This window comes from Staurois parvus, unplaced genomic scaffold, assembly GCF_062004578.1.
Source record: "Staurois parvus isolate SC_StPar_1 unplaced genomic scaffold, SC_StPar_1.0 ptg000934l, whole genome shotgun sequence".
Taxonomy (NCBI): Eukaryota; Metazoa; Chordata; class Amphibia; order Anura; family Ranidae; genus Staurois; species Staurois parvus.
Window position 1 is genome coordinate 897501 of NW_028318730.1, and position 12978 is coordinate 910478.

Sequence of the window (12978 nt, forward strand, 5' to 3'; positions counted from 1 at the left end):
TTACCACCCTAACTCCTCCCACAGTTTTTACACTACATAGACAGTAATATACCGAAACATGTGGATTGTTCCCGATGGTGTGCTATTACTTTGTGGAATGTTTCGCCGAATGGTTCACAAAATATCGCCGTTTTTGTGGTAAATTGGTCCCATAGGAATGAATGGCGGAATGTTCAAAACTAGAGTGGGAGCTGACAAAAGCTAGAGTGTGAGCTGAAAAATCAGGACATGATTTCTAAACTGCCATCACTCCCTCATTTTCAAGCCCACCTACACAAACCTTATATCAAAACGTTCAGCTATCCCTGCTGCCACTAAAAATGTCCACGGCTAAGCCATAGTCCTGATAGTTTTCACAATATGACCATTTGTTTGCAACTCACGCCGCCCATTGACCTTTTCACAGTTACTCTAGCCACACAACAGTTACTCAAGCCATTCCACTCCAGTTGTAGACTACTGGTGGAGGCAAGAACACTTCACACAATTTCCCCAGAAATTGTAGCTTTTCTAGTTGTTATTGTTTTCTCTAGTTCTGTTCAGTGTGATATGCACATTTCTGCCATGCTGTGCAGCCAGGCAGTTGACACATTTATTTCCTGGTTCACAAATTTAGCATCTTATGACACCTCAGGCCTGCATACTAGACAATGAAGAAGCATCATCGCCTCTTTTCAGTTAGTAGGGAGAATGTTTACAAGCAGAATCAGGAAGTAGTAAAACTAAAACAGGAAATATAATCTGCATTAATATTAGCAGATTTTTTTTTGGAGGGGAGGGGGTGGAATTTGCTTTTGTTTTTCTTTGGGAAGAAAAACAAAGCCCCCATTACATACCCCAGGAGGCTGCAGGAGCCCATTGGCAGGGTAGCTGAGGGATGGAGCCACCATATCATTGGAGCCAGGCTGCCTGAACCTGGAGCAGGCAGCTGGCTGAAAAGGATCAAAAAGACAGGGCAGGACACAAGAACAGACAGCTGAAAGTGGATTCCTACAGGACAATGCTGGATCTGCTCAACAGGTGAGTGTGTGTTTTGAATTTAGCTCGGGAAAAAGGTAAGTGGGGATGGGGGGAGAGGTCATAGGGTTAGTGAAGCTTTAAACCTTATATTTATTTATCTGCCTGCAGTGACGTAATCAATATTTGTAGGGTCAATCAATGAGTCATTGCATGGAGCACTGCTGATTGTGTAGTACCCCAAACCATCCAAACAGATTTCATAATTTTTACAGTGCTGGAGTTAAAGTGATTCCTTAAAGTGATTCTAAAGGATCACAAACAAGTCATATCTACCTGCTCTCTACAATGGGTTTGCACAGAGCAGCCCAGATCCTCCTCATCTGGGGTCCCCGCCAGCACTCCTGGTATCCCCTCCCCTCGAATATCCGCATAGCAAGTCCCTTGTTATGGGGGCGCTCATGCAGGCTCACTCCCAAGCTGCACTGTGTGTGTCCACTGACACACACAGCATGGCTTGGCCCTGCCCCAGCTGTCTCCTCACTGGCACTGCACTGGATCGAGAATGGGCTTAGGTAAGTATAAAGGGGAGCTGGGGGATGGGGGGGAGAGCTTCATGCAGAAAATGTTTAGCCTTAATGCATAGATTGCATTAGGATAAAAAAACTTTCTGCCTTTAGAACCACTTTAAAGTGTTTCCTTAAGCCAAACCTAAAAAGCAAAACCTTTTTTTGGTGTATATACACTTCGGTTGAGGTTTTTTATGATTGTTTTCTGTAGATAACTGCACCTTGGCCATTACCATTGCACTTTTATTCACCAAAATAATAATTTTGGTTGCGCCTTCCCTGGAAAAACATGTGTAATCCAGGGGAGACGCAACCAAAATAATGTTATTGGGTGCTGTTAGAGATTGTGAGAACACTGTCAATTGGTTGCAGCCACTTGTTTTTTGTTTTGTAGAATCTTTATGCACTAAGCCCTCCAGTCACATAGGGTGCGATTTGGCATGCGATTTGCATGCCAGGCGACTTGCAAATCGTATGCCAAGTCACACCCTATTGTCTACTATTAGAGCGGTCATATCGTTGTGGTTCCATCTTGGTCGGAGCTGCACCGATTTCTAAAGTAGTGCATGCACTACTTTTGTTGCGATTTGCATAGACATCTGTGTCAGATGTCTTGCAAATCAGAAGGTCACCCGATTTTGAAATCACGCAACTTCACTGTAAGTCGCACGATTTCAAAATCGGCTTTGATGTGACCAGGGTGTAAGGGAGTTTCTGGATGGTTAGTGGGTAGCGTGGGGTATTACACCAGTATTATTGCACTGTGTACACCATAACTGTCCTATGTGCTGCTTTAAATAACTCGAAAAATGTTTTGTGTTTTGCTAGCTGTTGACAGGCATTTCTAGCTGTAGCATTGGAAGCATCTTTAATTTAGAACACAGGAAGAAATAACCAAGCTAGCTTTGCATGACTCAGCTTCTCAGCTTCACTATAACTTGTACAGCAGGTACATTATGTTCTTTTCATTAAAAATGTGTTGTCCAAAAGGTAGTAGCTGGAAGACAAATTCCTTATCTGAACAGAAATATATTTTAAAGTAAACATAGTCTAGGACAGCCTTCCTCAACCACTGATCTATCAAACCTTAAGGTTCCTCTTGAGATTGTTTTGAGCTCCTTAGTGTTTTATGAAACCCAAAAAAGTTCTTTATCTATATTTCTTTAAAATAATGTCCTATACCTATTTGCAGAAGCTATGTAGTATGAATACATTTTTTTTCTGAAAATACCTGGTTTATTCTGCCATTTTCACGTACTGTATTTCCCCATTCTCAGTGGCAATGCTAATGCAACCGATCCTTTGATTGCTGCGTAGACATTCTTTTTGTGCATGCTCCATCTCCTGCCTGTGTGGAAACCTCAGTTTCCCTGCTCAAGGCACCCCAGGTGATTTTTTTTTTTTGTTACTGGCTGAGTGGCCACAGCTGTTTGAGTGATACCACCTACCTCTCCTCTCCTAGCCGGCTTATGTGTAGTTTGGAATGTGAGCGGATCCAGCAGTGAAGATGGATGGAAGAGTCCTCTCCTCTGCTAACTTCCTTCACATTCCAAAGATGGCTCCAGGCTTGCGATCAGCAGTAGCTCATGCAGAGAGTCTTGCTGCTTGTTTAATATAGTAACGTAGCAGCAGCGTGCTCTTTGGGATCTACAGGTAATTTTTCCAAAGTTATTTGCTCTTCTAAAATAATTTAAAAAAAAGTAAGCCTTCTGCAGTGAATTTAGCAGTCTTTGTAACTGGATTCATGTTTTGTTCCACCCAACTATCTCTCAGTGCAGCGTGGAGCAGGTAGATTTTGTCATGTGGCCACCAGATAAAGCGGCCTAAATAAAGTGTTTCTGATAAAAATAGCTACGTGATCTGGGTACTATTGAACTTATTGCAATCTTCCCAGCTGAAATGTATGACATAGTATTAATGGGTTTAATGATACTTTAAGCAATGAAGAATTGATCTCCTACCCGCACTGACCATCGTTGCAATGGGACAATGACCACCAATTCAAAGAGACATTTCTACACCAACCAATAATATTAGGGGACACCACAGTTATTTACAGATTGTGTTCTTTATTCTGTTACTATTATTCATTTAATTTCAAAATTATTACTGAAAATAATGATGCTGTATAGTGCAGAGGGTATATAAAAGTGTACCATGACCTTAAGATATAATCATTTATAGCTGTGAAATCAGAAAAAACTATTCAGCGTTATATTGAAAATAACCTTGACCCTTCTATGGTTAGACATAGGAGGAAATAAAAGTAAAGAAAAAAAAAATAAAAGTCAGCAGCTACAAATACTGTACCTGCTGACTTTTAATAAATAGACACTTAACGGCCCAGGGATCCGGAATTGTCTTCACCCGGGCTGGTTCTTTGCAAGTCTTCGGGTCCTGACGCCGCCATGTTGACTGTGGAAATCCAGCAGTCACTCTCTGTGGCTTCACAGCCAGCTTCCCACTGTGCATGGGTGAGCCGTGCTGTGCTCTGTGAATGATCCTGCAGCCTCCTGGGACCTGTGACGTGTCCCAAGAGGTTGCAGTCGGTGATGGGGGTGAACTTCAGCTACAATTGCCTAGGCAATTAGAGTGGGTAACCTGTCAAAAAACATCCAATACACGCAGATGGGAAGGTGAGGAGGACAATCAGTGGAACTTCCTGTAGAAAGTGAAGTTCCACTTTCAGAATAACCTATGGTATGGTAAGTTGCCCTTAAATTTATTGGGTAGAATAAAGTTTTTTAAATGATTTTTCTTCCTCTTTTCTTTATATTCATAAATTTTGTTTTCAAGAAATATAAAATTTATTAATGTTCTTCATATGGGAGAGTAAGTCGGCCAGGATAGCAAAAGACACCCCAAAATTACTATTATCAGAAGGAGGTCTGATAGTACCCAATCTACAGGGCTAATATTTTGCTTCACAGCTTACCCACACCCACTGGTGCTTTACCCAAAAGCAAAGAATGGAATGCTGCCACTGCATTAGAATCCACTTATCTTAATGTAGCAATACCACCTTAGGAGTTGCTGAAGATTTGGGTCCCCCTATAGTTCTGCAAAGCCAGGCAACATGCATTTTCTCAGACTTGCATTCCTGAGACAGTAAACAGTCCATGAGCTTGGTTTTTATGTTTTATTAGGGGTATTGAACTTGGATGGGGTAATGGATGTATAGGATGCCCAAGGGAACTGCAACTGAGGACAAACTCCGTAGCAACTATATACAGGTCCATAGAAGGGTTTCTTTTCTTGGAGAGCTTTCCAGCCTCTTCTAATGTACCACGCCTAACCCCAGATAGTCCTCTTCTATCCAGCTGTCTGGAGCAATCCCTGGGTAAGGGGATCCAGTGCCTGCCACTTTAAAATGAACAGTCCCAGGTAAGGAGCTAATCAGGTTTCCCACCAGAGTGCTCTTTTCTCCTTAGCTTGCCCAGGGAGCTGGTTTAGGTAGGTGGCTGCCTTTCATGCCTTCTGCTGGGCTGACTCCTTTCCTGGCTCCACAGGTAGGGATTGGTGAGGCTGAGAAATCCTCCTTTCCAGGTCCCAACCTGTAGGTAGGCCGCTTCCCACTTGGCCCCCTCCCACGCTCCTACATTTCTTCCTCTCTCACATCTTCCATCCGAACTATCCTGTTTCTGAGCAGTCTAAACCACTTTTAAGGGCTGTTCACAAATTGTCCTGGCATCACTGGGAGTAAACCACGCATCTTTAGTATTAGGGGGAGGAATGGCATCCCACCTTTGGTATCAATGTGAGGAATAGTGCCCCATTGTTGGTATCAGTGGGAGGAATAATGCCCCATCATTGGTATCAGTGGGATGAATAGTGCCTTATCATTCATGTCAGTGAAAGGAATAATGTCCTATCATTGGTGTCAGTGGGAAGAATAGTGCCACATCATTGGTGTCAATGGGAGGAATAGTGCCCCATTGTTGGTATCAGTGGGAGGAATAATGCCCCATCATTGGTATCAGTGGGATGAATAGTGCCTTATCATTCATGTCAGTGAAAAGAATAATGTCCTATCATTGGTATCAGTGGGAAGAATAGTGCCACATCATTGGTGTCAATGGGAGGAATAGTGCCCCATTGTTGGTATCAGTGGGAGGAATAATGCCCCATCATTGGTATCAGTGGGATGAATAGTGCCTTATCATTCATGTCAGTGAAAGGAATAATGTCCTATCATTGGTGTCAGTGGGAAGAATAGTGCCACATCATTGGTGTCAGTGGGAGGAATAGTGCCACATCATTGGTGTCAGTGGGAGGAATAGTGCCACATCATTGGTGTCAGTGGGAGGAATAGTGCCACATCATTGGTGTCAGTGGGAGGAATAGTGCCACATCATTGGTGTCAGTGGGAAGAATAGTGCCCTATCATTGGTGTCAGTGGGAGGAATAGTGCCCTATCATTGGTGCCAGTGAAAGGAATAGGAAAAATTCATTAAAACTTTCATTTTGAAATGTACCATTGTTGTGCTCTCTTTAATGTAAGTTTTTTTTTCTTTATTTTGTGCAATAAACATTTATTTTGAACATACTGTAGAGAAATTCTTTGACAAACGTATGTATTGCGGGCAGTGTAATATGTAGGTGGGGCTTTGTGTGGGTGCGGCTTGAGTGCGCAGGGACACAGGGGGCCCCATGATCTCCTATTGCCTGGGACCCCATGAGTTGTCAGTCCACCCCTGACCAGAATGCAGTTGGTTCAGCAGGGACTGTCCGAATTTTGATCCATGTGTGGGCACTGAGAGTCCTGTTGTCAGAATACAATGGGGTTCATTTACTAAAATTGGAGAGTGAAAAATCTGGTGCAGCTGTCCATGGTAGCCAGCTTCTTACTTTAGCTTGTTCAATTAGGCTTTGGCAATACAACCGGGAAGCTGAATGGTTTCTATGCAGAGCTGCACCAGATTTTGCACCCTCAAGTTTTAATAAATAACCCCCATGTCTCAGTGGGGAGGATTCCTCTACCCACCTTGATTGTATGGATGGAAGAATCCGTTCACTTTTTTCATTTAAAAAAAAAAAAAAGGGAACGGATTCCTCCATCCGTACAATCAAGGTGGGTAGATGGCCATTGATAATTCGATAATCACAACTGAGTTTCTAAAGGCTAGCCATAGATTAATCTTTTTTTTTTTTTTTATTAAAACAAAACAAAAAAAACGATCCATCTATGGCCAGCCTTTAGAAACTCAGTTGTGATTATCGAATGAATTATCAATGGCCATCTACCCACCTTAATTGCATGGATGGAGGAATCCGTTCACTTTTTTAGTTTAACCACAAGCCTACAGGGCACTTATACCCCCTTCCTGCCCAGGCCAATTTCCAGCTTTCACCGCTGTTGCACTTTGAATGACAATTGCGCGGTCATGCAACACTGTACCCATATGAAATTTTTATCATTTTTTTGTGACAGATAGAGCTTTATTTTGGTGGTATTTAATCAACTCTGGGATTTTTTTTTTTCTTAAACAAACCAAAAACCACTGAAAATTTTGAAAAAAAAAATGTTTTTTCTTAGTTTTTGTTATACAGTTTTGTAAATAAGTGATTCTTCTCCTTCACTGATGTGCGCTAATGAGGCTGCAGTGATGGGCACTGATAGGCTGCACTGATGGACACTGATAGGTGGCACTGATGGGCACTGATGAGGAGGCACTGGTAGGAGGCACTGATGGGCATTGACAGGCATCACTAATGGGCACTGAAAGGCAGCACTCATATATGGCCCTGATATATGGCACTGTTAGGTGGCACTGACTGGCACTGTTAGGTTCCACTGACTGGCACTGTTAGGTGGCACTGACTGGCACTGTTAGGCGGCACTGACTGGCACTGTTAGGCGGCACTGATAGGCGGCACTGATTGGCACTGATGGGTGACACTGAAAGGCAGCTCAGATGAGCACTGATATGTGGCATTGATGTGCACTGGTAGGCACTGATATGTGGCATTGATGTGGCACTGATGGGCACTGGCACATGGCACTGATGAGCACTGACAGCTGGCACTGATGGACACTGACAGTGGCACTGGCACTGCTGGGGCAACACTGATCATCAGGGCACACTGATCATCAGTGCCCTGATGATCAGTGTACATGTCCCCTCCGCGGAATGCCGATTATCGGCTCTCCTCTCCTCTCGAGCTGTCAGCGTGACCGCTTGAGAGGAGAGAAATGCAGATAACTGGCATTTCCCTGTTTACATGTGATCAGCTGTGATTGGACACAGCTGATCACATGACCGAGCCGCCATCTTCGGCTCTTTCCGTGGATCGGTGATCCGCTGTGTCCGAGGGACACAGCGCACCGCTGGTCGCCGCGCTGCGCGCTCCAGGAGCCGCGCATGCGCGGCGAGAATGGGAGGACGTCATATGATGTCCTCCCAGAACAAGAGAACCACCTTGCGTCTGTCATATTACTATATTGCGGGCAGGAGGTGGTTAAAAAAACAACAAAAAAAACACACAAAAAAATCCATCTATGGCCAGCCTTTAGAAACTCAGCTGTGATTACCAAATTATCAATGGCCATCCTGAATGCCCAGATCGTGCAGACAATAGCTACAGTACTATAAGTATTGTAATACAACCTGCATACTGTATGTTGGTTTAAAATGGCTGACTTGGCACCATCCATCCACTCTACTATGCATCCAGCTGCAGATGAAGCAGGTCAGTGCTGGAATCCCCCTACAAACCTCTGAAAGCATGAATGCCCAGTCATCAGCGAATGGCTGGCACAGCTTATTGTCTGACATTTGCTGCCTTTCTAATAATCAGGGATGTGAGTCAGTCGTGACAGCTGCTGGAAAAGCTGCTCACAGGACTACAGCAAAAGAATTGTTCCTGAGCAACACAGCCATTCCCAGGGCACATCACACCTTAACAGAGCACAATGTTCAATGCATATCTGAAACACTGGCGAAATAACACATTGGTTCTCCAATACTAAGAGTAATTATAGACCAACCAGTAAATTCCAATGCTGCAAATGCATTGAATGTGATGAAAATAATTACAGTATGTATCCTAGTATACATATTTAGTTTATTATAGCACTGTAGAAGAAAATTATTATATAACTTAATTTTTATATCTGCCTTGAGTTCAGCTTTATTATTACATCATAACAGTTTAAATCCACTGTCAAGGCCATATTCACTTGTCCTGGGCAGATTTACTAAATTCACTCCCTGCCAGGGGCAGACTGACCATTTGGAAACTTGGGCACTGCCCGAGGGCCCGGGGTCAGTAGGGGGCCCCATGAGATGCCCCTGGTACCTTTTTCATAGGCTTTTTTGAGTTTGGGCAAGGACACAGTGGCCCCATGATCCCCTATTGCCCCATGAGTTGTCAGTCCGCCCCTGCTCCCTGGTCTCACAAAGGTTTGTTTGCACTAATGTGGTTTCTCCTGCATCTGCCACTGCGCTGCAATGCATAACAACTGAAATCACATTATTCTCTATTTGGCCCGTTCACATCAATGCAACATGATGCAGCATGATGCAGGTGCTTCTCTTGGTGCAGCATGACCCCATTGACTTCAATGGAAAAGCATGATAAATGCATGTACATGTGTTTTCAGTGCGTTATGCCAGGGATTTGTGTTTAACAACTATTCTCCTCTTCCCAAAAAAAAGTATGAAGCATGGAAATGCATCAAAAACATGTGTAAAAAAGGTGCTACAGAAGAACTAAAGAATTATGCAGCAGCGCTATTGTGGACCTAGGTTAAAAAAACACTATGCATGGATACTATGTAAGTCTAAAAATGTCACAAGTTTATTGAAAAGCTAGGAAGGAGACTTTTAATTAACCTTATTAAGAAAAAAATAAATAAAAAAAACAAAACTATAAAATCTATCATCTAAAGCTAAATTGTATATTGTGGCCATCTATATGAGCAATGGCTACTATTGCGCCACTCCTGTTTGTCAGTTCTGTTCTCCACAGTCAATAGTAAATTGTATTTTTTTGTTTAGATGACAATCTTGCCTCGGCCTATGACCCTTCTATGTAGGAACAATAATAGGTTCTCCTGCAGCAACATTTTTTAACTAGGACTTGTAGCTCTCTATTCTGTATTACACATTTCCACCTGCTGGTAAAATGTGGTATTGCAGTTCCTACAGTTACACATAATTCAATTCTTTTAATGTACAGTATAGAATTGCATAGGGACAATTTTAAGTCCATGAAACAAAGATTCTTGTCTGGCTTTTTACAAAATTGCTGTGGTGTGTGCTTTAAATTCTTACCTGAAATGTTTCAATGGTGTCCAGATACCCTGGAGAGGTTGGATAAGGACAAACTTGAGGTGTAAGCGAATGTCTTCTCATTTCAACAGTCTTGTTTGACTCAAGTGAAACACGTAAGCGATTTGTACTCTGTTCCATTTGGTAGGGATGCAGTTTGCTGCTCGGTACATATCCACGAGATGCTATCAGAAACAAAAATTAACGAGAGACACAATTAAAAAAAAGCTTCAAGCCTTTGATAAAAACAGATTGCATGGTCTCTGTCACTTTTGCTGTTCATCTTGGTTGGCATGTAATTATGAAAAAAGAAGATGTGTTATTGGCCAGATCACTAGGTGAAAACAGAGGGGAAAGAGCCTAAAATAAAAACTAATGCAGCCAATACATGTAAAAATTGGTGAGCTGCAATATACACTGCTCAAAAAAATTAAAGGAACACTTTGAAAATACATCAGATCTCAATGGGGAAAAAATATCAAGCTGGATATCTATACAGGTATGGACTGGGTAATGTGTTAGGAACGCAAGGATGCCCGATCGTTTGATGGAAATGAAAGTGATCAGCCTACAGAGGACTGAATTCAAAGACACCCCGAAAATCAAAGTGAAAAAATGATGTAACAGGCTAGTCCATTTTGCTAAAATTTCATTGCAGCAACTCAAAATGGTACTCAGTAGTTTGGATGGCCCCCACGTGCTTGTATACATGCCTAAAAATGTTGGGGCATGCTCCATAATAGTGTATTGGGGTATTTCCTACCAGATCTGGACATCACTGAGCTCCTGGACAGTCTGAGGTGCAACCTGGTGGCATCGGATGCACCGAAACATGATATCCCAGAGCTGTTCTATTAGATTTAGATCAGACGAGCGTGGGGGCCAATCAATGGTATCAATTCCTTCATCATCCAGGAACTGCCTGCATACGCTCACCACATGAGACCGGCATTGTCATTCACCAGGAGGAACCCAGGAACCACTACACCAGCGTAGGGTTTGACAATGGGTCCAAGAATTTCACCCCGATACCTAATGGTAGTCAGGGTGCCATTGTCTAGCCTGTAGAGGTCTGTGTATCCATCCATGGATATGCCTCCCCAGACCATCACTGATCCACCACCAAAAACAGTCATGCTGAATGATGTTACAGGCAGCAAAACATTCTCCACAGCTTCTCCAGTCCCCTTCTCATCTGGCACATGTGCTCAGGGTGAACCTGCTCTCAGTTGTGAAAAGCATAGGGCGCCAGTGGCAAACCTGCAAATTCTGGTGTTCAATGGCAAAATGCCAGTCGAGTGCTGTGGTGTCGGGCAGTGAGCACAGGGCCCACTAGAGAATGTCGGGCCCTCAGGCCACCCTCATGAAGTCTGTTTCTGATTGTTTGGTCAGAGACATTCACACCAGTGGCCTGCTGGAGGTCATTTTGTAGGGCTCTGGCAGTGCTCATCCTGTTCTTCCTTGCACAAATGAGCAGATACCAGTCCTGATTATGGGTTAAAGGACCTTCTACAGCCCTGTCCAGCTCTCCTAGAGTAGCTGCCTGTCTCCTGAAATCTCCTCTATGCTCTTGAGACTGTGCTGGGAGACACAGCAAACCTTCTGGCAATGTCACGTATTGATGTTCCATCCTGGAGGAGTTGGACTGTCTGTGCAACCTCTGTAGAGACCAGGTATTGCCTCATGCTACCAATAGTGACACTGACCATAGCCAAATGCAAAACTAGTGAAAAACAGTCAGAAAAGATAAACCATTCCTGTTTTGGGGGTCATCTCATTGTTGCCCATTTAGTGCACCTGTTAATTTCATTAACACCAGAGCAGCTGAAACTGATTAATAACCCACTCTGCTACTTAACTAATCAGATCAATATCCCAGGAGTTTAATTGACTTGATGCTATACTCTGACTAAAAGGTTTCCTTTAATTTTTTTGAGCAGTGTATTAGACAGCTTGCTGCTGTTGTGTTGTCTCCAGTAGTTAATATGAGAAGTAACAAGGTGATCAATTCAAAACTTTATTGGCCAATCACGGAGGGTTTTATTCCAGCGATGTGAGCTGAGGGGTCAGAATAAATGTTTGGCGCAACCTTCCAGAAGGGTCTTCCTGTCCAGTCTTTTGCATGGAGAGGATGTCACTAAAAGGAAAGGTTTTTGCCTGTGCTTAGGACCTAGAGAATTAGGAAGATGGCTACCTATCTGGAGCATCTTCCGGGGAGTGTGCTATGCTGAAGAATGTTCAGGACAGCTGCTGCTGGATAGACATTGCATGGAGACCTCACCACTCCTTAACGTACATGTGGCTACTATACGTGGATAAGAGGACCAATTCCTTTTGGGAAGTTGCTAGTGAAGAAACTAGAGACACCAATAGAGGTACTTCAAATATCTATTTTTATTGGGAGGCTGCTACTGAAGACTTTAGACCCAACAATAGTTGCTCTTAAAGCATCCATTTGTGACTGGACAGCTGCTACTGAAACATTAGGGCCACCATCATCTTTGATATTACTGGTAGGCTGCTACTCAAGTATTTAGGGCCATCATCCATTCTTGTTATTGACATAGGAAAATCTGGGATATTTTGCAGTTTTCAGATAACCTATACTCCTAACCCTCTTCACAAGTTGAGATGTGCAAGACAAAAAAAATGTGTTTCATTTCAGATTTGTTCATTAAGTTAATAATTTTTTTTTCATAATCGTTATGTTAGAATGAATAATTTTCGGAATTCATTTCATATATTCATTATTTTCAAATCGATTCAAATTTAGCCATATTCAGAAAATCGATTTTGAATATCGAAATTTGAATTTCACAATTCAAATTTCGACATTCAAAATTCAAGTTTCCAAAGATGGCTATATTTGTTCTATTTTATTCTATTCTATTTCTTTCAGTTCTATTTTATTCTTTTTTATTTTATTCAACTCTATTCTATTCGTTTATATTTTATTCTATTTCTTTATTTTCTATTCTGTTCTATTCTATTTTATATTCTATTCTAATATTTTCTATTCTATAAAGCAGCCTAAGTAGGAGTCATCATCCTATGCCTTACTGTATTTATTGCAATATGTTTCCATTTCAAATTCAAATTCATTTTCAAATTCAAATAATTTGCTTTGTTATAGTTTATTTCGGATTCATTGAAGTTCATAGCTTTAGCAATTCAGAAAT

At 42.3% G+C, this 12978-nt stretch overlaps 1 protein-coding gene across 1 annotated transcript in view; it reads right to left on the reverse strand.

Moving 5' to 3' along the window:
• LOC149441925 (rho guanine nucleotide exchange factor 37-like) overlaps positions 1-12978 on the reverse strand; it is a 106426-nt gene that overhangs the window by 5597 nt on the left and 87851 nt on the right. Inside the window, exon 14 of the mRNA XM_089656757.1 lies at positions 9803-9984. Within this exon, the coding sequence (XP_089512883.1) occupies positions 9803-9984 (182 nt within the window). The remainder of the gene's footprint in view (positions 1-9802; positions 9985-12978) is intronic.